Source organism: Gorilla gorilla, chromosome 5 (assembly GCF_029281585.2).
Source record: "Gorilla gorilla gorilla isolate KB3781 chromosome 5, NHGRI_mGorGor1-v2.1_pri, whole genome shotgun sequence".
Lineage (NCBI taxonomy): Eukaryota > Metazoa > Chordata > Mammalia > Primates > Hominidae > Gorilla > Gorilla gorilla.
The window spans coordinates 174941547-174967093 of record NC_073229.2 but is presented as its reverse complement, the minus strand read 5'-3'; the positions used below and the strand labels follow the sequence as shown (position 1 = coordinate 174967093).

At 42.1% G+C, this 25547-nt stretch overlaps 1 protein-coding gene and 1 long non-coding RNA gene across 6 annotated transcripts in view; one reads left to right on the top strand and one right to left on the bottom strand.

Moving 5' to 3' along the window:
• The window catches only part of LOC134758783 (uncharacterized), a 73230-nt gene extending 60613 nt beyond the window's left edge, over positions 1 to 12617 (top strand). For both annotated transcript variants that reach the window (XR_010134400.1, XR_010134399.1), the window contains 4 exons: positions 599 to 755; positions 2144 to 2342; positions 8819 to 8898; positions 9565 to 12617. This is a non-coding gene — a long non-coding RNA (uncharacterized lncRNA). The remainder of the gene's footprint in view (positions 1 to 598; positions 756 to 2143; positions 2343 to 8818; positions 8899 to 9564) is intronic.
• Positions 1 to 25547, bottom strand: part of PLEKHG1 (pleckstrin homology and RhoGEF domain containing G1) — a 243742-nt gene that overhangs the window by 45712 nt on the left and 172483 nt on the right. For all 4 annotated transcript variants that reach the window (XM_019030088.4, XM_031012454.2, XM_055390848.1 and 1 more), the window contains 2 exons: positions 11421 to 11490; positions 1958 to 2004 (listed from right to left, as the gene is read on the bottom strand). In XM_019030088.4, the coding sequence (XP_018885633.2) occupies positions 1958 to 2004; positions 11421 to 11490 (117 nt within the window). The remainder of the gene's footprint in view (positions 1 to 1957; positions 2005 to 11420; positions 11491 to 25547) is intronic.

The following is a 25547-nucleotide window of genomic DNA, read 5'->3' as shown; positions in this document are numbered from 1 at the left end:
GGGTCTTTTTTTTTTTTTTTTTTTGAGACAGAGTCTTGCTCTGTTGCCAAGGCTGGAGTGCAGTGGTGCGATCTCAGTTCACTGCAACCTCCGCCTCCTGGGTTCAAGCAATTCTCCTGCCTCAGCATCCCAAGTAGCTGGGATTACAGGGATGTGCCACCACGTCTGGCTAATTTTTGTATTTTTAGTAGAGACGGGGTTTTGCCATATTGCCCAGGTTGGTTTCGAACTCCTGACCTCAGGTGATCTGCCCGCCCTGGCCTCCCAAAGTGCTAGGATTACAGGCATAAGTCTCTGTACCCAGCCGCTTCTTGGGTCTTTAAGAGACAGGATCTTGCTCTGTTGCCTGGGCTGGAGTGCAGTGGTGCAACAGTAGCTCACTGTAGCCTCAAACTCCTGGGCTCAAGCTATCCTCCTGCCTCAGCCTCTTGAGTAGTTCTAGGACTACAGGTGCACACCACCACATGCAGCAACATCCTGGGTCTTTTAATCCACACGGGCTTTCTGGGGTTACTCCTGACAGTGGGGAACAGGGGACCTATTTGTTTTTCCTTCCAGAAGTAACACTCAGGGCTCAGTGTGCTGCCTTCTCTTCTAGGTGGATCCCACCATCCACTTTATCGTCAGGGACCTGTCTACCAAGACTGGCTACAGAGCGTGTAAACTCTCCCTAGCTCTCTTCTTCCTGGCTGGTCCTTAAGATAACTCGAAGTCTGGTGGGGTACGGTGTAATTGCAGCTACTCAGGAGGTTGAGGTAGGAGAATCACTTGAACCAGAAGGTAGAGGTTGCAGTGAGCTGAGATCGTGCCACTGCACTCCAGCCTGGGTGGCGGAGTGAGACTCTGTCTCAAAAAAACAAAACAAAACAAAACAAAAAAGCCCCATAACTCAAAGTCTGCTCATCATGTGGAAAAAAAGGAAAATAAAAAGGCAGGGGGAGAATCACAAAGTTTCAGAAACTTTTCAAAGGACATACTCATAGCAGCACGAGGTTTTAAAAGTCAGAGAAGAAACCTTGGTTCAAATCCAAGCTGGGCCATTCATCAGCTATGCACCCCTCAGAGAATCACCTTACCTATCAGAGCCTCAGTTACTTCATCTATGAAATGGGGAAGGGGCAGGGGTGATGGTGAACTAGCACTTATGAAGAACTTAGGAGGGGCCAGGCACTGGGATGGGTGCTCTGCTTAAAAAAAAATCCCTCAATGTCTCTGGATTGCTTTGAAAAGTTAAATTCAGTATTTTGTATTTACAGCATTTAGCACAGGGCTTAGGAATTAGTAAGTGCCCAATAAATGTCTTCTGGAGAAAAAAGGAAATTCCTACCGTTGTAGCCCATCATCTTAGGCCCAACTCCCTTACTGAAATGGTTAATACATTGTCCAAGGATGCTTCCTACACTGCCCTTGTGCCATTTATTTCCAATGCAAGGAAAACTGAACCAACAACCCAGGCGGGATGACGATGCCCCTCTTCTCATCTAGGCTTATGATGATCTGTCCTTCCTCTGAACTCCATTAAACTTATATAGTTCATAAAACTTATTTGGAAAAAAATAGAATCTGTTCTCTCCCCATCTAGATTATAGAAACTCATTAGCAGTGTTTCCTAAATTCTTAAAAACATGACACACACAGAAAAGGGTGAGCAGGCAAGACTTGCGGCCTGATGCAACAGCTTGCTGAGTTTCCTTTTGGAGATACCTAGTCATCTTTTTGGTTTCTCCATAGACTTATACAATTTTTCCCCACACTGGCTCTGCAGGGAGCCCCAAAGCCCCGATGGATCCATATCTGGGTGCCCCTGTAATCTGTTCTCAGCACGTTTTGCATTCTTCCCATAGTATTCAGCACAAGGCCAGGCACAGAATGCCTCACAACCATGTGTACTGCACCAGCTGACTTGAAACAATGTGAAAGTGAATAAAAGTACTCTTGGCCCATTCTCGATCCATACCTTGGATAGTTAGTGCAATACTGGGTATAAATGTGGAACTCTTCACTCTGCAAGGAAACAAAAGAAATTTTTATAGGCAACAAAGCACAAACATAAACATTCATTTGAAAACAATAAAAAGAAATAGCATTCGGGCCTTGACGTATATATATATATATATATTTTTTTTTTTTTTTTTTTTTTTAGGCAGAGTTTTGCTCTTGTTGGCCAGGCTGGAGTACAATGGCATGATCTCGGCTCACTGCAACCTCCGCCTCCCCGGTTCAAGCGATTATCCTGCCTCAGCCTCCCGAGTAGCTGGGATTACAGGAATGCACCACCATGCCCGGCTTTGGTGGATTTCAATGTCTTTCACAATTTTTTCCTAGACTGCCAAAGAAAAAAGGTATGTAGACAGGGAGGGGAAGTGGCCAGAACTTTTGATAAGGCTTTCAGTCAGAATAATTAATTCAAGGCCAATGAATTACTAGCTCTTGCAAAATCTAAAATAAAATTACTTTTTTTTTTTTTGAGATGGAATCTCGCTCTGTTGCCTAGGCTGGAGTGCAGTGGCACAATCTCTGCTCACTGTAGCCTCTGCCTCTGCCTCCCCGGTTCAAGCAATTCTTGTGCTTCAGCCTGCTGAGTAGCTGGGATTACAGGCATGCGTCACCGCGCCCAGCTAGTTTTTTGTATTTTTAGTAAAGATGGGGTTTCGCTATGTTGGCCAGGCTTGTCTCCAATTCCTGGTCTCAAGTTATCCGCCTGCCTCAGCCTCTCAAAGTGCTGGGATTACAGGCATGAGCCACTATGCCTGGCCTTGAAATTATATTTTGAAAAAGAGCCACAGATTATTTTGGTGGGGTTTCACATTCTCCAATTTTTTTTTAACTTTTACTTTTACTTTTTAGACCACTTAATGTGGTCTAAGATTCACATGTGACTCTAAGTTAGTGCCTATTTTTCTGGTAGCTTTAATTTTTTTAAATTCTAAAATCTCTACTTAGAATCCTTCCTGTTAACCTCAACTGGAATTAGGTTAAACTTTTTTTAAAATGGAAAGTTTCAAGCATATATAAAAGTAGAGAGGATGGTATAATAAATCCCCAAGTTTCCATCGTCCAACCTCAATAATCATTAACTCCTCGTCTCTGCCCCTCCCCCCACTCCCCTGCTTCCCCATCATTCTGAATTAAATTCTAGACATCATTTTCCTTGTAAATATTTTAACATGTATCTCTAAAATAAGGACTTTATTTTTTTGAGACAGAGCCTCACTCTGTTGCCCAGGCTGGAGTGCAGTGGCGCAACCTCGGCTCACTGCAACCTCCGCCTCCTGGGTTCAAGCAATTCTCCTGCCTCAGCCTCCTGAGTAGCTGGGACTACAGGTGTACGCTATCACACCCAGCTAATTTTTTGTATTTTTAGTAGAGATAGGGTTTCGCCATGTTGGTCAGGCTGGTCTCGAACTCCTGGCCTCAAGTGATCCACCCGCCTTGGCCTCCCAAATCCCGCCTGGGATTATAGGCGTGAGCCACCGTGCCCAGACTAAAATAAGGACATTAAACATAATACCATTGTTACACTTAAATAATTCAATAACATCATGAAGTTTCACCAGTCACTATTCATATTTCCTTTTTTCTTTTTAAAATCTTTTGCCTGTTTGATTTGCAAATAACAATCACACAGAGCAAATGGTTGATGTCTCTTTAGTAGTCTCTTTTCATCTTTAAGTTCTCCCCTATTTTTCTTCCTTTTGCAAGTGAGTTGAAGAAACCACACTGTGCGGCACAGCCCCAGTTCCACTATTACCAATGACATCTCTAGAGTTTCCGTTTTATTGAGATGGATTCTCGCTCTGTTGCCCAGGCTGGAGTGCAGTGGCACGATCTTGGTTCACTGCAGTCTCTGCCTCCCAGGTTCAAGTGATTTTCCTGCCTTAGCCTCTCAAGTAGCAGGGATTACAGGCATGCGTCACCACGCCTGGCTAATTTTTGCATTTTTAGTGGAGATGGGGTTTCACCATGTTGGCCAGGCTGGTCTTGAATTCCTGACCTCAAGTGATCCACCCACCTTGGCATCCCAAAGTGCTGGGATTGCAGGCATGAGCCACCACGCCTGGCCTGGTTTCATTTAATATACCCTGTCCATTATACTCGTACTGGTTTAGTAGAGACTTGCTCAGATTTAGGTTCCGTAATTTGGCACAATACACTAGCAGCTGTTTTGTGCTCTCTCTAATGGAAGTACAATGGAAGTCTAATGGAATTGGGAAGTCCAATGGACATAAAATCTGGTTGTCTCTCTTCTGTGATGCTAATAACCATTGGTACTTATTGGCTAGATCTGTTAATTTATTAGGGGTTGGAAAATGGTGGCATTTCTAATACTTTATTCCTTCTTTATTTATTAGCTAGAATCTTTCCAAAAAAAGAATCTCCTTCTATGAACTCTTGGTTACTCTGCAGTTTATGATTTGTATGGGAAAGGCAGAATAAATGTTTAATTCTTTCCTTTTTATTTCAAGACAGGGTCTTGCTCTGTCACTCATTCTGGAGTACAGTGGTGGTCACGGTTCATTTCAGCCTCAACCTCCCAGGCTCAAGTGATCCTCTCACCTCAACCTCCCAGGCTCAAGTGATCCTCTCACCTCAACCTCCAGAGTAGCTGGGACCACAGGCGTGCCACCACCTCTGGCTAAGTTTAAAACTTTTTATGGAGACAGGGTCTTGCTATATTGCCCAGTCTGGTCTCAAACTTCTGGGCTCAAGTGATCCCCCTGCCTCAGCCTCCCAAAGTGTAGGGGATTACATGGATAAGCTACCACACCCAGCCAATTCTTTCCTTTAATTTTCAAAATAATGTATTGGTTCTCCAGCGTCATGCAAAGGTGATCAATTTGGTGTTTTAATATCACTGCAAATTCATTAATATGAGCCTATTTAATGAATTTCCATTGTTTTCAGTTAATTATCTTCACTGATGTTCAAATTATCCCATTTTTGGCTAGTAGGAGCCCCTTCTTGAGCATTCATGACCTGGCCTATGGTCTTTTGTAGCTTGTTTCCTGGTGTGACAAGATGTCCCAGACTATCTTGTATATTTTGTGGCCCACACTCATTCTTCATGGAGCCCCGATTCCTTCTGGCAGGAAACAGTGTTTGGAGACCACAATCTGGGTATCAGGGATACTCTTGCTGTAGGGCAATCATCATTTCTGGGACTTTTCAGTGGACAGAGTTAGGAAGTGGTGTGGTTTTTTGTTGTTGTTGTTGTTGTTGTTGTTTTGAGATGGAGTCTTGCTCTGTCACCTAGGCTGGAGTGCAGTGGTGCAATCTCAGTTCACTGCAGCCTTTGCCTCTTGGGTTCAAGCGACTCTCCTGCCTCAGCCTCCTGAGTAGCTGGGACTACAGGCACTCACCACCACACCCAGCTAAATATTTCTATCTTTAGTAGAGATGGGGTTTAGCCACGTTGGCCAGGCTGGTCTCGAACTCCCAACTTCAGGTGATCGCCTGCCTTGGCCTCCCAGAGTGTTGGGATTACAGGCGTGAGCCACCGCGCCCAGCCAGGAAGCGGTGTTTTTTTGTTTTTTTGGAGACTGAGTCTTGATCTGTCACCCAGGCTGAAGTGCAGTGGTGCAATCTCAGCTCAATGAAACCTCTACCTCCTGGATTCAAGTGATTCTCCTGCCTCAGCCTCCCAAGTAGCTGGGACTACAGGCATGCATCACCACGCCTGGCTAATTTTTGTATTTTTAGTAGAGATGAGGTTTCTCCATGTTGGCCAGGATAGGAAGTGGTGTTTTTTTTAAAGGATAAAATACAACTTTAGTTCATACTAACACTTACATTAATAATTCAGATACAGGACTACAGCACTTTTGATTAGCTACACTCATTCTTTTGTCTGTGTTTTCTTTCTCCTACCAATTCCATTTCTCAGTGATGCTAACATATATACTTCTTTGCTTTATCTTGCAACACACTCAATAATTTCAGAATAACAATAGCAACACCACCATAAATAGTATCATTATTAAACAGTTAGAGATGTATTTGCTGTGTTTCATCTAAAGCATATTTTCAAATCAACTGAAATTCCTATTGCATGGTTATGCCACCAACTGGATACAGTTTAATTTTGCTTTCAGTTTGTGGAGACTGCTTTTTGGAACCTTAGTTTTGTTCTATAATTATGTAAAATATTTACATGGCTTCAAAGTCAATTCTACAAAGAAATTCATATTCAAAGAAGCCTCTTTTTTTTTTTTTTTTTTTTCTTTTTTGAGACAGAGTCTTGCTCTGCCACCCAGGCTGGAATACAGTGGCACCATCTTGGCTCACTGCAACCTCTGCTTCCCGGGTTCAAACAATTCTCCTGCCTCAGCTTCCTGAGTAGCTGGGATTACAGGCATGTTCCACTACAGCCCAGCTAATTTTTTTATTTTTATTTTTTAGTAGAGATGGGGTTTCGCCATATTTGCCAGGCTGGTCTCAAGCTCCAGGCCTCAAATGATCCACCCACCTCGGCCTCCCAAAGTGCTGAGATTACAGGTGTGAGCCACCGCTCCCGGCCTCCAAAGAAGCTGAACCTCTATTCTTTTCCCTTCTAGTCTGTTCCCTCCATTCCTCCATTGGTAATCAATTTTTAATCTTACAGGTTTTCCTCTCCTAAATAAACAAATCATGTTATACCAGTGATCCTCAAACTTGAGTATCAGAATTACCTGGAGGGCCTGTTAAAACATAGATTGCTGGGTTACTGATGTAGTAGGTCTTAGAGTAGGGCCTAGGAATCTGCATTTCTAACGAGTTCCCAAGTGACGCTGATGCTGCAGGTCCAGGACCACACTTTGGGAACCACAGTCCTGTACACACACTTTTATCCACTACCTCCCCAGAGGATTATATATTCTTTTTTCTTTTGTTTTTGAGACGGAGTCTCACTCTGTCGCCCAGGCTTGGAGTGCAGTGGCACGATCTCGGCTCACTGCAACCTCCACCTCTTGGGTTCAAGTGATTCTCCCGCCTCAGCCTCTCAAGTAGCTGGGAATACAGGAGCCTGCCACCATGCCTGGCAAATTTTTTGTATTTTTAGTAGAGATGGGGTTTCATCACGTTGGCCAAGCTGATCTTGAACTCCTGATCTCACGTAATCTGCCCGCTTCGGCCTCCCAAAGTGCTGGGATTACACGCATGAGCCACCATGCCCGGCCGAGATATTCTTTACTGTTACTGCTTCACAGTACTTCATTACGTGGATATACTACAGTTGATTCAAACAGCTTCTTGTTTAGGGACATTTGGCTGTTTCTAATCTTTTGCAGTAACAAACATTACTGCAAAGAACAGTATTATGCTTACATGAATTTCTGTTAAGTGTATCCTTGGAATAGATCTCTCGATGTAGGACCGGTGGGTGAAAGGGTGAATTCAGATGCTAGACACACAGCCCAATTCCTCTCCATAGGGGCTGTGCCATTTTCTTTTCCTATAGTTATGAGTGTCTGTTTCCCCATGGCCTTGCCAACATTTCAAGCATTGTACCAAATTTTCAAGCATGGTATTTAAAAAAGTCTAAATTAGTTGTCAACTTTTAAAAGTTGAAAGATATAAATATTTTGATTTTGGCCAGGCACGGTGGCTCATGCCTGTAATCCCAGCACTTTGGGAGGCTGAGGCAGGTGGATCACCTGAGGTCAGGAGTTCAAGACCAGCCTGACCAACATGGAGAAACCCCATCTCTACTAAAAAAAAAAATACAAAATTAGCCGGGTGTGGTGGCACATGCCTGTAATCCCAGCTACTCGGGGGGGCTGAGGCAGGAGAATTGCTTGAACCTGGGAGGCGGAAGTTGTGGTGAGCCAAGATTGCACCACTGCACCCCAGCCTGGGTGACAAGAGCGAAATTCTGTATCAAGAAGAAAAAAAATATTTCAATTTCTAGCTTCTCCTGAAGAAGTATAAGACCCACCAGCCCTGGGCCTGCAGTTTCACATGGCAATGACCATCCCCAGGAGACCAGGCAAACACCTCGACTGCTATAGACTCTACCTGGGCCCCTTTGTGCACTTGAGTTCACTTATTGGTTCTTGAAGCCAGCCCTGGCTCCATGGATGAAAATGCCAGAGTGACTTGCCCAAGGTCTGTGAGCAAGTTAATGTACCAAATGGGGACTTTTCTCTGATTGGCTCATACTTTTTGAGTTTCTTGCTTTTTCTTTCCTGCCTCTTGCTATACTCAACCTGGAATAGAACAGTATCAAGTTGACTTTCCTTACAATTTGGGACCTGTAGGATCATTTGAAATACAAATTAGAAAATAATGGTTTCAATGAAATTAGGTTGACATTGCATAACATAGTGACCTACTCCTACCCAGCTATCATAAGACCTCATGACTTCTGCACGATTGAATTTCTGTGCATTTTGTGACGTCATGGCTCTATTCCTATTTTAAATTGGAGGGCTTTGATTTAACTCAGCTATATATCTTTAATTGGAATTAAATGCAAGTTTGCCCTTAGGTTTGTGAAGCTCTGTGGACCTTACAAATGATGGTTTCACATAAAAGTCAACAGCTCCTAGTTAGATACCATTAGTTATTAAATATGCCACCCCAAATCGGCTTAGAAGGATTTAGGGGAATGTGTTATACAAATATATATAAATTATAAGAAAAGATATTTCCTTCTAGTTCTTCAAATCTTTCAAATTGTAATTAGAGATGACATACAAATGAGACATTTAATTATGAAGGAGCCAAAATATGATATAATCAGTGCTGACCAATCAAGCACCTGGGTCTCTCAAATATTTATTGAATAGGTAGCCACAGTAAAGCAATATGTATGATTTTAGGGTTTCTTCTGCCCCAGGGTCCTCCTCTCCCTCTCTGATTCCTGAGAAGTTTTCACTGGACACTACAAGAAAGACTTAATATGTAAACAGCGTATGGGTAAGGTAACTTTGACTTAAATTCACTCTAATCATATGACTATCCAATATCCACACTTCCTTGAGGATAATTTCAGTAAGTGGGTGGTACATGTGCATGCTTGTGTGTGTGCGTGTGTGTGTGTGTATGCGTGTGTGTGTGCACACACACTCACTCCCTGGGCTCTAAAAGGAAGAAGGCACCAACAGAGAGAGAGCCACACAACGAGGGAGAGTAGGCAGCTAAGGGGAGGTTGAGGCTCTAAAGACAGACTTTGTCTCCCTCCTAAACGTTGCCCTGGGTCAGCCTTGCTGCCAGTCAAGATGAGAGGTGGATGTGAAGGTGGAGGTAAAGGCAGCAAAGTGAGCCATTCTAGGTGTTTCCAGAGACCTAAAACAGACAAATGTTTACTGGGAGAAGGTTTGGCCTGCCCAGTACAAAACTTTAATTTCTGTCCTTCAGGAGAACTGTGGGTTCATTCTTCCATGAGCATCAGGTAAAAAGCAACCATGTTCTCCATTTGTCGATAAGGACTTCTGTAACCTACACATACCACGACAGTAAGCAAGGTCAAAGATGAATCTCTGTGCAGGCCCCAGTGGTTCAGATAAAAGCAGAAGTCAACTGTCAGCTTCACCTCTTTCATTAATGGCCTCCCAATTAAAGCAATTTTCCATTCCTCCCTAGAGTTGAACAGCTGGTTGTGTTTCAGAAGACGTAACATCTTCTAAATGTCAGGCTGCTGAGTGAAAGGCAGGCAGTGCCTGAGCCCAGCACTCCCTCAGGATTCCCTGTTTCCATGCGAAAGTGCAGAGAGCTCAAGTCAGTCTTCTAATTAAACTTGGCAATATTACAATGAAAAGGAAGATTTGGGAGTTGGCAACGTGGCACATAAACAAACTTTTATGTGAATAATTAAGCGAGAGCTAAGCATACGCTGGAACATCTTTAATCAACTTGTGATTACAGTTACCAGTAAAAGCCCAAACGTTTCCGAAAGCTTCTACGTTGTTTATGTGCTGTGGTTATTCTAACATATCTCCTTTGATATACCCAGCATATCTTTTTAGCCATTTTGCCTTCTTTCATTTTTCTTCCTTTTTTCAAATCCCTGCCCAATTTTGACACAGGCAACTTGTGAAAAGGATTGTATGTGTAAGCTTACACACAGGTAAACGTGTGTGCACAAACACTTTACATGTGAACACACACACACAAAGTCAGGAGAGCCCATGGATTGTGCCTTTAAGGAACTTTGCTCCAATAAAACCCAGGGTGTTGTGTTTGGAAGCCATCAGGATGCATCTGCCACCATCAGAAATGACCCTGTGGAACAGTCCAGAGCCAGGTCAGCCTGGAACGACATCTCCCAGTTCACACCGGACTCCGCGTGTGCTAATTCCCAGTGGGTCTCAAAGCGCCATCATGAACTTTTATCAAACCTTCGTGCATTTCAAACTACAACTGCAGAAACCACATGAAAGTTTGCTGCAAAACAATTTCTGCTAAAGGCTTTCCAAACAAAAGCGGTTGAATGTTTAAGAGAATTTAAACAAGACAGGAATCTCTATATACTAGGCAGCATGCTGAGAAAGCAATGTAGGAAAGGCCACATTGTAGGAAAGGGTAGGTTTCAGAATTCCATCTCCTATTCCAGTTCGGAGCACGAGCTCACTGTCATTTAAGCTTTGAAAGTCAAATCCTTTCCTTGTATTTTTCGAAACCACTGATGCAGCTTAAGAAAACAGTGGAAAAGTACATTTTTAAAATGTAGGAGATTAATTCTGCTTCTCTCTATCCCTCAAAAGAAAGATAATTATAGAGACTAGGCTAGTGCCACATATATTATATGTAAAATATTTAGATTCTCTTGGACTTTCACTAAAACTAAACTTTCACTAAACTAAACCAGTTCAGTGGTATTTTATATTTTTCTAACATTCATCTTCTTTTCTTTTCTTTTTTTTTTTTTGAGACAGAGTCTCACTCTTGTCGCCCAGGCTGGAGTGCAATGGCGTTATCTTGGCTCCCACGGCAACCTCCGCCTCCTGGGCTCAAGTGATTCTCCTGCCTCAGCCACCCGAGTAGCTGGGATTACAGGCATGCCACCACGCCTGGCTAATTTTTGTGTTTTTAGTAGAGACGGGGTTTCACCATGTTGGCCAGGCTGGTCTCAAACTCCTGACCTCAGATGATCCACTCACCTCGGCTTCCCAAAGTGCTGGGATTACAGGTGTGATCCAGTGTGCCTGGCCTATTTTTCTAACATTCTTCTACTCCGGACTCTCCCCTCCCAAGCTTTAAGTTTTTCCCAGCAAAGAGTAACATTATTCAGTTACTGTACAAGTTCTAGAACAACTACTAGATTAGCATCTCCCTGGCTCCAGGAACAATACATTTTTGCTACTCAAACAAAGAAACCAGAGAAAGATTAGTGGCTAACTCCATCTGATATGAAACAAACCAGTCATTTTAACTTTAAAATGAAAAATTCTGTACTCTGTATCTGTCTCAGTTGGCCCAGAAGGATGAACCCTGCTTACCTTGGACACAAAACACTCTGCTATGGCCACAGGATCATTTTCACAGTTTTCCAAATCTTGCAGAAGTTCACTAATAAAAAAATAACAGCCAGGAAGTATTAGATTGTAGTCTTCTGGGTGAGTACATTTTGTATAATTTAAAAGTTTAAACATTTCCATGGCATTTACAAGGAATCATATAATTGGATAACTGAGGACCTGCTGTCATTGTATCCAAGGCTTAGGTAAGGGACTTGCCCAAGGTCATGGTGGAGCAGGGGATTAAACCCAGGTTGAACCCATAACTCTCCCACCAGAGCTAAGCCCTGCCTATCTTTAAGTTTTGCAGACGTTTGTCATCATCTACTTGAATGCTCACCCATGCTCATTCAGACATCAAATAGCTGCCTAGGTACCAGGTACAGTGTACCTGTACTAGGAACACATCAGTGAGCAAAGTAAGACATGGGCTCTCGGAGGTCCCCAACCTTTTTGGCACCAGGGATCAGTTTCGTGGAAGACAACTTTTCCACAGACTGGACTGTGGGGATGGTTTTCGGATGACTCAAGTGCATTACACTTACCATTAGATTCTCATAACCTAGATCCCGCGCATGCACAGTTCACAATAGGGTGTGTGCTCCTATGAGAATCTAATGCTGCCACTGATCTGACAGGAGGTGGAGCTCAGCTTCGCTTGCTCTCACCTCCTACTCTGCAGACCAGTTCCTAACAGGTCACAGACTGGTATTGTCTGTGACCTGGGGGTTGGGGACTCCATGGCTCTGGTTTTATGGAGCTTCCAATCCATTGGAAGAGTCAAGCATTCAGTGAAAAATCACACTAATGAATACAAAATTATAATAGAGATAGTGCTTTAAAGGAGAGATATGCTGGGAAGGGAAATATCTTTCCTCAAATGTAAATTCATGTTATTTTTTTTACTAGGAGTATCATTATTTTAAGTAACAGCATAATACTTCATTGTGTGACTATACCATAATTGATTCAATGAATCTCACACTGTTGGATAAAATTCTATATATGGAATTGATGGGTCAAAGAACATTCTCAGTGTAAATGTTAACACATTTCTAAATTGCACTCCACATGAGTTATACTAATATACACCTTACCATGCTAAGTGTTTATTTTAATGAGCCATATGCTATATATTTAATAAAAAGTGAAGTAGTTCTACAGGAATTATGATAAAAACAAGCAGTTTCTGGTTTTCTGATTCTCATTCTCGATGGGCACTGCCCAGAAGCATTTTTGATTCTTTAGGCTATTTCTGCTCTAAGAAGGTCCATGCTTCTAAGCATGCTGATAATGTGTTTTCATTATTTTTCAGCTTTAGGTATTATTTACTCTCAGTTTCCTCAAACTTACCCTTCTGTCTTCTCAACTAGTTCTAAGATGTCTCTCTCTCTCTTTTTTTTTTTTTTTTTTAATTTTAGAGACAGGGTCTCACTCTGTCAACCAGGCAGGTCTTCCTGGGCTCAAGTGATCTTTCTGAAGCGCCGGGTAGTGTGAGCAACCGTGGCCAGCCTTCTTAACTAGTTCTGTTATGTAATTTGATTCGATTAAATGTCAGAATTTACATCTTTAAGACTATGTAAGTATTATGCCCTGTTAGCCTCAGAGTATACCATGATTTCATTTCCTTTCTTAGAGAATCATGTTTTCCCTGGAGTTAAAATTGTTTCTCTTTTTTTTTCTTTTTTCAAGATAAACACCATTAATTTATTAGCAAATTGTATGCCAGAAGTATAAATCTTGTCTCACTGTGTTCAAATATCAGATATTCTATGCTTTGCATTTCTTTCTTGGTGACCTCTGCTCCAACCTGGACAGGCTGCTCTCCAGGCCTGCTGGTTGTTTCTTCAACACCATCCTAATGATAGCCTTTGCTGGTCTTCTGTATTGCTATTTCCAATGTATTCCTTCCTTTGGGAGATTACAAAATTGAGCAATAGTTTCTGAGTAAGAGTAACAGAAGGTATGCTTTCTGAGACTCTTCCTGTTTCAAAAATGTTCTCCCTTCACACTTGGCTAATGATGTCAGTAGATATAAAAATCTTGGTTGGAAGTAATTTTCTCTGAGTACTCAGGGAGCTATTTGTCTACCTGTTGATTTATAGATTCCAATGCTGCTATTGAGATTCCAGTATCATTCTGATGATCCCCAGCCCATTCTGAAAGCTTTTAAAGTTTTCTCTTAGTTGACATAATTACAAAATTTTGTGATAGTAGGCTTTGGGTGGGTCTTTTTCATGCACTGAGCAAATGCACAAATTTGGGAAATGATCTGGATAGCAGTTCTCCAAGTGTGGTCTAACGACCCCTGGGGTTCCTGAGACAAGACCCCTTTAGGAGGTCCACAAGGTTGGACCTCATAAAAATACTGAGACATTATGAAATTCTTAAACTTTCATTCTCTCATGAGAGTACAGTGAACTTTTCCAGAGGCTACATGACGTGTGATATCACAACAGATGGAAAGTTGAAGCAGATATGAGAATTCAGCTGTCTTCTAGTAAGTCAGGCAGTAACAAGATCTGTAAAAATGTAAAACAGCTCCAAAACAAACAAAAAAATTTAGTAGAAAAAGTAGTAAAATTATTTTTCTAGAAATATGTGGGCTTGTTCTTTTTTAGTATTAAATAAATAGACATCTTAACAGGTTCTCGGTTTTCATTTCTAATGTGGCAAACAAAACATAATAAAACATAAACAAAAAAGCTTTTTCAGTCCTTAGTAATTTTTAAGCATGTAAGAGATCCTGGACCAAAACACTTGAGAATCTCTGCTCCTGGCTGGATGTGGTGGCTCATGCCTATAATCCCAGCACTCTGGGAGGCCAAGGTGGGCAGATGACCTGAGGTCAGGAGTTCGGGACCAGCATGGCCAACATAGTGAAACCCCATCTCTACCAAAAATTCAAAAATTAGCTGGGTGTGGTGGCACACACCTGCAGTCCCAGCTACTCGGCAGGCTGAGGCAGGAGAATCGCTTGTGCCTGGGAGGCAGAGATTGCGGTGAGCCGAGATTGCACCATTGCACTCCAGCCTGGGTGACAAAAGTGAGACTCCGTTAAAAAAAAAAAAAAAAAAAAAGAAGACTCTCTGCTCGTGAATTATGTCTTTGATATTTCCTCCCTTGCAGTTTTAAAGTTCCTATTACTCACATATTGGATCTCCTGGTCTAATACGCTAATTTTCCTTCCTCCTCTACTCTCTATCTTCCTGTTTATTCCTCCATTTTTTGGGGGGGGAGACCTCCCCTTTATTTCCCTTTTTTTTTTTTTTTTAGTTTTTTTTCCCCATTTCTTTTATTGATTTTTTTGTTTGTTTTGTTTCAACCATCAGATTTTCAATTTCCAAGTTTTTTTGTAAACATGCGTTTTGGATGTTTCTTTGCTTATGCTTTTGTTCTTATTTCATGGGTGCAAAATCTTCCCTTATTTCCAAACTTGCCATGATGATGATCATAATGATTTTGTACTTTTCTTTCCTGTTCTTTGTTTTCTGCTGAGCTCCCTTTTTGATGATTTTAGCTTCTGTCATTCATGTTAGATGCTCTTCTCAAATTCTGAGTATCTTCATTTGTCCTTTCATATTTGAAAATGAGCCACAACGTCAATCATGAACTCTTCGCAGGGATGGAGTTATTGTGTGGTGTTCCTCATTCCAAGGCAGTGGTTCTGAAACTTTTGGCATCAGGACCTGTTTATACTCTTAAAAAATTTAGTGAGAAGAGTAGCATTATTTCCCATTTTTGCAAATTTTTAATCTCTAACTTAATGGAACATAGCTGGATTCTCCTATCTGCTTCTGCATTCTATCTGTTGCAATCTGTTGTTTTGGTTGAAGTATACAGGAAAAAAATCCAGTCGCACACAGATATGTCACTGGAAAAGGAGGGAGTATTTTAATGGCATTTCCAATAAGTATGGATATCTTTCATAGTCCACTAACATCCTTCATATTACACTGAAACTCAGCAAGTGGTAATGGGTTGAAGGCCTGTTTGAGTCTGAAACCATATCAATGTACTATACTGTTACTTTATTTTATTTTATTATTTTTTTGAGACACAGTCTCGCTCTGCTGCCCAAGCTGGAGTGCAATGACGCGATTTCGGCTCACTGTAACCTCTGCCTCCTGGGTTCAAGCGATTCTCCTACCTTAGCCTCCCACCACCATGCCCAGCTAATTTTTCTATTTTTAGTAGAGACAGGGTTTCACCATGTTGGCTGGGCTGGTCTTGAACTCCTGGCCTCAAGTGATGGGCCTGCCTCAGCCTCCCAAAGTGCTGGGATTACAGACGTGAGCCCCCACGCCTGGCTACTGTACCATTACTTTAAAATCCACTGGCCTATCTTGCACTTAGAAAGGATCTTTTAAGGCCGGGCGCGGTGGTTCACGCCTGTAATCCCAGCACTTTGGGAGGCCAAGGCGGGCGGATCACGAGGTCAGGAGATCGAGACCATCCTGGCTAACACAGCGAAACCCTGTCCCTACTGAAAATACAAAAAAAAAAAAATTAGCCGGGCGTGGTGGCAGGCGCCTGTAGTCCCAGCTATTTGGGAGGCTGAGGCAGGAGAATGGCGTGAACCCGGGAGGTGGAGCTTGCAGCGAGCCGAGATCGGGCCACTGCACTCCAGCCTGGGCGACACAGTGAGACTCCATCTCAAAAAAAAAAAAAGAAAAAGAAAAAGAAAGGATCTTTTAAAACAGTCCCAATTCTAAACATTCTTCTCTATATTCCTATAAAACACTCCCTTTGAAAGATCAGAAAATATAGTTCTGATATTTATATCATTTTCTTTTATAGAAAGATGGGAGTGATTAAATTAACTCTTTTCCCGTTTAAAAAAAAGCTCAGCTCTCTGCCAGCGCTCTTTTAATTTTACATAAACATGCTCTTTGAGGCTGAAACTAATCTTACTGATTTTCTTTTCTTTACTTTTTTTTTTGGAGATGGAATCTTGCTTCTTTCTCCCAGCCTGGAGTGCAATGGCATGATCTCGGCTCACTGCAACCTCCGCTTCCTAGGTTCAAGCAATTCTCCTGCCTCAGCCTCCCCAGTAGCAGAGATTACAGGCGTGTGCCACCACGTCCGGCTAATTTTTGTATTTTTAGTAGAGACGTGGTTTCACCCTGTTGGTCAGGCTGGTCTTGAAGTCTTGACCTCAGGTGATCCACCTGCCTTGGCCTCCCAAAGTGCTGGGATTACAGGTGTGAGCCACCGTGCCTGGCCTAATCTGACTGATTTTCAATGTGAAAATAAAATATAAAAACCGTTCTTGGCCGGGTGCAGTGGCTTACACCTGTAATCCCAGCACTTTGGGAGACCGAGGCAGGTGGATCACCTGAGGTCAGGAGTTCGAGACCAGCCTGACCAACAGGGTGACACCCCTTCTCTATTAAAAAATACAAAAATTAGTTGGGCGTGGTGGCGCATGCTTGTAATCCTAGCTACTCAGGAGGCTGAGGCAGGAGAATTGCTTGAACCCGGGAGGCAGAGGTTGCAGTGAGCTGAGATAGTGCCACTGCACTCCAGCCTGGGTGACAGAGTGAGACTCTGTCTCAGAAAAAATAAACAAACAAACAAACAAACAAAAAACCCCCTGCTTTTGGTGTTATCTCTAAACAGAACATCAGAATCATCTATTTCAGAAAAATTGGATTCATCAAATGAATCTTCGGCCAACAAGCATTCAAGAACGACGTTAACATCATGCGTAGGAATGCTACGTTTTCTAAGATTTGACATTTTCAGCAATTGAGAATTACTATATTTTGTAAATGGAAATACCACTACTAAAAACAGAATGCTATAAAGAGAATGATGTCTTTTGTTTTTAAAGTCAATATACTAGAGTGATGTGAAAATAATAATAAAAGCGAGATATGTCGTGGTAAAGTTATCTCGGGGTAAATGCTACACCTGTGAGCGCCACTGTCCAGTATTCTCACGGAAAAAAGGAAGAGTTTAAGGAGAGTCGAAATCACATCATTCTGACCTGAATACCAGATGAGGTAAGAGAAAAGGTCTAAGAAAATGAAAGCCAGAGGGCCAGGTGCAGTGGCTCACGCCTGTAATCTCAAAACTTTGGGAGGCCGAGGTGGGCAGATCATGAGGTCAGGAGTTCAAGACCAGCCTGGCCAATATGGTGAAACCCTGTCTCTACTAAAAATACAAAAATTAGCCAGGCGTGGTGCTACTCGGGAGGTCGAGGCGGAAGAATCACTTGAACCCATGAGGTGGAGGTTGCAGTGAGCTGAGATCATGCCACTGCACTCCAGCCTGGGCAACAGAGCAAGACTCTGCCTCAAAAAAAAAAAAAATTAAAGAAAAGGAAAATAATAGCCAGAGAGAAACATTTCTGGGCCAGTGTTTTCCATTAGTAGAGGATGGGGTGCTCTGGATGTATTGTGTCCTGGTCTTTCAGTATAGGCCCTCTCTCTTAGCAGAGAAGAACTGTGAGCGGACTCCATCATGTTATTTCTTTCTTTTTTTTTTGAGACGGAGTCTCGCTCTGTCACCCAGGCTGGTGTGCAGTGGTGTGATCTCGGCTCACTGCAACCTCCACCTTCTGGGTTCAAGCAACTTTCCCTCAGCCTCCTGAGTAGCTGGGACTACAGGCACGTGTCACCATGCCCGACTAATTTTTTGTATTTTTAGTAGAGACAGGGTTTCACTGTGTTAGCCAGGATGGTCTTGATCTCCTGATCTCATGATCTGCCAGCCTCGGCCTCCCAAAGTACTGGGAATACGGGCGTGAGCCACCGTGCCCAGCCTTGTTATTTCTCATAGCACAACAAAACATTTTTTGGCAGGCCAGGCATGGTGGCTCATGCCTGTAATCTTAGCGCTTTAGGAGGCCGAGGCGGGCGGATCACCTGAGGTCAGGAGTTTGAGACCAGCCTGACCAACATGGTGAAACCCTGTCTCCACTAAAAATACATAAATTAGCTGAGTGTGGTGGCAGGTGCCTGTAAGCCCAGCTACTCGGGAGACTGAGGCAGGAGAATCTCTTGAATCCAAGAGGCGGAAGTTGCAGAGAGCTGAGATCGTGCCATTGCACTCCAGCCTAGGAGACAGAACGAGACTCTGTCTCAAAAAAAAAAAAAAAAACTTCTTGACAATATTTAACCCCCTGTGTTTTAAATTGTATTTTCGGATTGCCTCCAAGCTTTAGTTTCATCTCACGAGTGGACTTCCTGGTAGGAGGAAGTGTCTCGGGGGACCCAGCCAGGCTCCAGGTGTACCTCATCTGTGAATGAATGCCTGGCACTCAAGAACCACAGAGGTGGGAGGGCACTCAGATACCTTCAGTTCCGATCCCTAATTTTAAGGTGAGGAAACCATGGCTTATTAAAGGATGTAGCTTACCTTAGGTCACACTGCCAATAATGCATGGCCACAGTCATGGTTAGATTCAGGCCTTCTGAATCCCAGTCCTGCACTCTCTTAGAAACACATCTATTGAAAGATTTGTTTGCTGTTCCACTCAAAGCTAAGGGCCAGACTCCACACTGTCATATCTTCAACATGGTACTGCCTACTAGACAAGTCTTGTTTGAGTTACCTGGTCAGCTTTCCTTTACAACCTTTTTCTAGAACAGGATAAACACAATTAAAATGGTACTAGTAAAGAGAAAGTAATGGCATTTCTCTCATGCTCTTGCCACTGGGGCTATCATCCCCATGAAGCTGTTCCTATCCGCTTTGTCTGCTTGCTATTCAATAAGCAATTGCTAAAAGACTGGATGTCAGGCAAGAAGGTTACAGGGGTAAAGAAAGTGGACAAAGGCCCTGTCCCATGTGTTTATGATCTGACCACGGGTGAAAAGTACTAATAAGTGTGAATAAACAACATAATATCACACTGTATTATGTGATATGAAGGAAATAGAGGGTAGTACGATAGAGAGCAACTGAGGCTGGGCGAGGGTGAAAGAAGGTTGGGACAGTCAGGGAAGTTTCTCTGAGGAGGTGATATTTGAGTGCAGGAAGTCTTGGAAGAGAAAGTTATTTAAGAATGTGATTGCAGGCTGGGTACAGTGGCTCATGCCTATAATACCAACACTTTGGGAGGTTGAGGTGGGTGGATCACCTGAGGCCAGGAGTTTGAGACCAACCTGGCCAACATGGTGAAGCCCCCTCTCCACTAAAAATACAAAAATTAGCCAGGCGTGATGGTGAGCGCCTGTAATTCCAGCTACATGGGAGGTTGAGGAGGGAGGATTGCTTAAACCTGGGAGGCGGAGGATACACTGCGCCTAGATTGCATTACTGTACTCCAGCCTGGACAACAGAGTGAGACTCCTTCTCAAAAAAAAGAATGGAATTGCAAACCAGGATAGAATGAGCTTGGTGGGTTCTCCTGTGAGGTATACAAAGGAAGCCACAGTGGCTGGAATTTGGTGGGCGACAGAGAGTATGGTGGGATAGAGGAAGACATCTCGTTATAAAAGATATGCAAACATGCAAAGTACGATGGGAGCACAGTCGGGGCCTGGAATGCAGTGCATCAGCCACTGAAGACACTCCTAAATACCAGACACGGGATGATTCTACAGTTACAGCCTCGGGGGTGGAGACTACGGATTTCTCATTGAATCAGTGTAACTAATGTGCAACCGCACATGTGCACCAGGATTGCATCAGTGTGAGTAATGTGCAACTGCACATGTGCACCAGGATTGCATCAGTGTGGCTGATGTGCAACCGCACATGTGCACCAGGATTGCATCAGTGTGAGTAATGTGCAACCGCACATGTGCACCAGGATTGCATCAGTGTGAGTAATGTGCAACCGCACATGTGCACCAGGATTGCATCAGTGTGAGTAATGTGCAACCGCACATGTGCACCAGGATTGCATCAGTGTGAGTAATGTGCAACTGCACATGTGCACCAGGATTGCGTCAGTGTGAGTAATGTGCAACTGCACATGTACACTAGGAGTAAGAAATAACTCACAGATTGTGTTTTGTATTCTAAGCTAAATTAGAGTCATCTTGCCTTCAGGATTTGGATCTTTTCTCGTTTCCTTGAGTATTTTAAATATTTTCTCCTTTTTGAGTAGGACGGTTAAAACAATTATAAAATTTCCTACTTGAGCTCAGGTCCCTTAGTTGGGTGGGAAATGAGAGGAAACACTGTTCTCTTTTACAGAACATATCCCATGTGAAGCTTTTCTGACCCCTGATGCGATCTTTGAGGCAGGAATTGTATTATGACCTTGAATCTTCTATTGCTTTACACTGAGAGGGATTCGAGGATGCGGCCCCTCCCCTTCCGGTCTGAGCAGCACTTCCCTTTCCCGTTGCCTAATCAGCTGGCATTTTAACCCACTGCATCCACAGAGACACATATGCATGGAAGAGAAATTACTCCAATAATTTCACTCATACTTTCCAGGCACTGGTCTGGAAAAGTCCAGTTGAAAAAAGTGTGGGTAAAAATATCTCTACCATTGTGCAGAAGTCAGACATTTTGGTGGTATGAAAATGCACTAAAAAAGAAGACGATTCCACCTTCCTTTGCCTTGCTGTTGTATGAATCCCATGATTTCACTACTTAAATTACATTGCAAGGAAAAGAAAAAGCGTGGCCCAAAGAATTTCTTTTGTCTTCAGACATGTGTTAGTTGCTCTGTAAAGTCCCCCTCAGACAAAATTAATTGCACATTCCTCAGCATTCTCAAAGCATTCTGTTCCTTCCTTGATTATGTGGCTTATTGCCTCTGTTGTACAATGGTGTCATTCATCCTTACACTATTAGACTAGTCCAGGGTTTCATACAGAGTAATGACTCAACATAGGTATACTGAATAAAGAAAAGAGTTGAAGGAAAAAGGAAAGTTTTACTCTGATCTTCTGAGGGAAGGAGAGAGCTTAGATGATTTTAATCTCCTAAGAAACAATTGAATGTCTAAAATCAGACATTCAATATGGAGGAATGATCTTTATTTCCTCACTCTTCATTCTTAAAGAAAGGCTCAAATTACTGTTTAGGTAACGTTTCTGTATTCCAAGAGAGGGGTACTTTCTTTTTAAAACTTGGTATTTCTTTTTTGGTTTGCAGTAAAACACGTTGTTGGATTTTAGGGGGCTGGTTCAAATGAGGAAAGTGGTTTCTTTTGACTAACCCAGTTTCCTGACCTTGTGGTTGTTTATTCCAGACACCAAATCAGAGACTTAAATTTCTAGGTTATCATAGCGATTGTACGAGAAAGAGATATTTGGGTATCAAAAAGAACACAAAAATAAAATTTCAATTGTATTCCAAAACATTTCATGATGGAAGATTTTGTGAAACAGCAATTTAAATCTAGTCATATACCAATACTGAACAAAGACAGGACAAGGAAAGAAATTATATACTATTGTCATTTATGAACATGTCTGAAAAATTTTTTTTTTAATTTTAAAAAAGAATTTTTAAAAATTCTTTTAAAAATATAAATAAATTGGGATGGGCACAGTGGCTCCCCCCTGTAATCCCAGCACTTTGGGAGGCTGAGGTGGGTGGATTAAGGAGTTCGTGACCAGCCTGGCCAACACAGTGAAACCCCGTCTCTACAAAAACACAAAAATCAGCTAGGCGTGGTGGCCTGTGCCTGTAGTCCCAGCTACCTGGGAGGCTGAGGCAGGAGAATCGCTTAACCCAGGAGATGGAGGCTGCGGTGACCCAAGATCGTGCCATTGCCCTCCAGCCTGAATGACAGAGTGAGACTGTGTCTCAAAAAAAAAAAAAAAAAATTCAAACTAATCAGTGCCTAAATATACAAAACATTGTGACTGGGTAGGGTTTATTCTAGTAATGTTACATATGATTCAAATCAGGTCCCCTATTAATATTTACCACATTATGAATAGAAAGAGTAAAATCATATGCTAACTTTATTAAAGGCATACTAAGCAATGAATAAAACTCAATATTAACAATAAAATCTTAGCAAAAGAGGAAAAAAGTGTTTGTCTAAATCCATAGCAAACATCACACTTAAGGGTAAAACATTCCTGCTAATGCCAAAAAGAAGATATGGATGCCAATGTCTAAACAATATTGTATAGGAAGACTTACCCAAAGCAATAAGACATGAAAAAGATAATAAAGGTAGAAGAACTGTAAAAGATGACAAAAAAGCTTCCTCATTTTCAGACATCATTGTCTACACAGAAATCCAAGAGATCTATGAACCACTCTTAGAACAGGAAAGTTGAGAAAGTTTGTTACAGTATTGACATATAAAAATCAAAAGCATTGCTAGATGAGAATAATATCCAATTTAAACAATAGAGAAAATGTTCTAGTCCAAATAACATCAAAAGCTGTAAGTATCTAGGAATAAAGTTTTAAAAGTTACATGTATTTAAAAAAAACATAAAAGTTACATGTATGAATGTGATGGAGAAATTAGAAAATATTAAAGGAAATTTTAAAAGCTTGCTTGAAGACATGTTTATGGATGGGATGACAGTAATGTAAAGATGTCAATTCTGTTGAAATTAATCTATAAAATTTAATGCAATTTCAATAAAAATCCCAATAGAGTAGTTCAAAGAAATAACAAATTAAAAAAAAAAAATTCCTTGACAGGGCAGAGTCAAGAAAAGCTAAGCCAGCGTTGAAGAAGAGCAATGTATGTGGGCTTGATCATCAGAAGAGTGTGGTATGGCACAAGAATGGGTGGGCCAGTGAAAGAGAACACAGACCCACACATCCATGTAAGTCTTGTTATTTTTATTTTTATTTTTTGAGACGGAGTCTCGCTCTGTCGCCGAGGCTGAAGTGCAGTGGCAACATTTTGGCTCACTGCATCCTCTGCCTCCCGGGCTCAAGCAATTCTCCTGCCTCAGCCTCCTGAGTAGCTGGGATTACAGGCGCCCGCCACCACACCTGGCTAATTTTTGTACTTTTGATAGAAACAGGGTTTCGCCGTATTAGCCAGGCGGGTCTCAAACTCCTAACCTCAGGTGATCCACCTGCCTTGGCCTCCCAAAGTGCGGGGATTACAGACGTGAGCCACTGCACCCAGCCGAGAGAAGTACTTTTCAAATCAGTGGCTAGCCATATGAAAATAAGAGTTTAGATCTCCTACTATACACCATGCCTCCATCAATGTTAGGCACATTAAGGACAAATGTGAAAGACAAAATTTTAAGACTTTTAGGAAAAAATAGAGTATATTTATGACCTGAGATTGAAAGGACTTTTTTAAAAAAACACAACACAAAACCTACGCACTATAAAAAGTATACTTAGTCAAACTTACACGTTATACAATTTATTTTCAAATAAAGCATAATTAAAGTTAAAAGGCATGTCTCATGGTAGGAGATATTTACATCTCACATAATCTGCAAAGATCACTGGCCAGAATTCATCAAGAACTCCTATACAACAATAAGAAAAAGAAATATCCCAATAGAATGGGCAATGGATATGAGCCAGAAAACTGCAGAGGAAATCAAAATGGCCAATAAGAAAAGATGCTCAATCTTAACGCAATTGGCAAAATGCAGAGATAGATCATCACCAATGGATAATACATAGCAGTTAAATGAACTAGAGCTATAAATCCCAAAAACAATGTTGAGTGAAAATAACCTGTAAGTTGACACCATGTATGCCATGTTTGAAATAGGTGAAAGCATATGACTTATTTTTTGAGACAGGGTCTCACTCTGGTGCCCAGGCTGGAGAGCAGTGGTGCCATCATAGCTCACTGCAGTCTCAAACTCCAGGGCTCAAGCGATCCTCCTGTCTCAGTCTCTTGTGCAGTAGGACCACAGGCATGTGCCATCATGTCCTGCTAATTTTTTGATTTTTTGTAGAGATGGGATTTCGCCACGTTGCCCAGGCTGGTCTCAAACTCCTTGGCTCAAGCAGTCCTCCCACCTGGGCCTCCCACAGCATGTTACACATTTTAAATAAATACTTGTATATATAGTAATGGCAACAAAACCATGCTTGGGAAAGAAACACCAAGTTTTGGATGGCAGTTCCAGCACAGTTGTGTACTAAGCCAGGTTACACTGGCTTCCCTGAGCCAATTCTGCACATCTCTTCTTAATTCCATGTTCAGTGATGTTGTGTTAGTAACTTGAAATCTGCTGTGATGGGAGTGTTTATACCACAGAAATCAAAAAACATTATAAATTCCAGATCCTCCCTCCCCTTTCCCCATGCTGGAGAACTGGTTTACCAACACATCAGGGTGCCATTCTCCACAGAGCAGAATGTGACTGGGGAAGGGTATATAACTGGATTCAATATTGTTTATGATATCTTCATGCTTCAAACAAATGTTAAAGCAAATAAGGCACAAAGAAAGGAGTAATATGACAAACTCCCATGAGCCACGCCTGACTCTTTGACAGAATGTCTTTCTGTGATTTTCTGTATTTTGGAAATCTTTACTGAAAAAAGAAACCTAGTCAGTTGAATTTTTCAGGCCAGCATAATACCATTTCTTTCTGCCCTCTTTAATTTTAGATTTAAGTCTTGCCTAGTTGGCCACAATATATTATTTTGAAAAACTTGGACCTGAACTAATAGGAGCTGAAAGTTATTATTTCAAGCCCCAACCACAGATTTGCCAGATAGGTGTATCTTTGAAATCGATACACCTATTGATTGGTTGAATCCGGGAGGCGGAGGTTGCAATGAGCCGAGACTGCGCCACTGCACTCCAGCCTGGGCGACACAGTGAAACTCTGCCTCAAAAAAAAAAAAAAAAAAAAAAAAGAAAAAAGAAAAGAACAGAGATGTGATTCAGGAATGTAAATCTCAGTCATCTAACTTCTGCAGACTGGGGTCCACTGCAAAGATCTCTTCTTGCCAACTCGTTCGTTCATTCATTCATTCATTCAAGATGGAGTCTCACTCTGTTGCCCAGGCTGGAGTGCAGTGGCGCCATCTCGGCTCACTGCAACCTCCACCTCCCGGGTTCAAGTGATTCTCCTGCCTCAGCCTCCCAAGTAGCTGGGATTACAGGCATGTGCCACAACACCCAGCTAATTTTATTTGTATTTTTTAGTAGAGATAGGGTCTTGCCATGCTGGCCAGGCTGGTCTCGAACTCCTGACCTCAAGTGATCCACCCACTTCGGCCTCCCAAAGT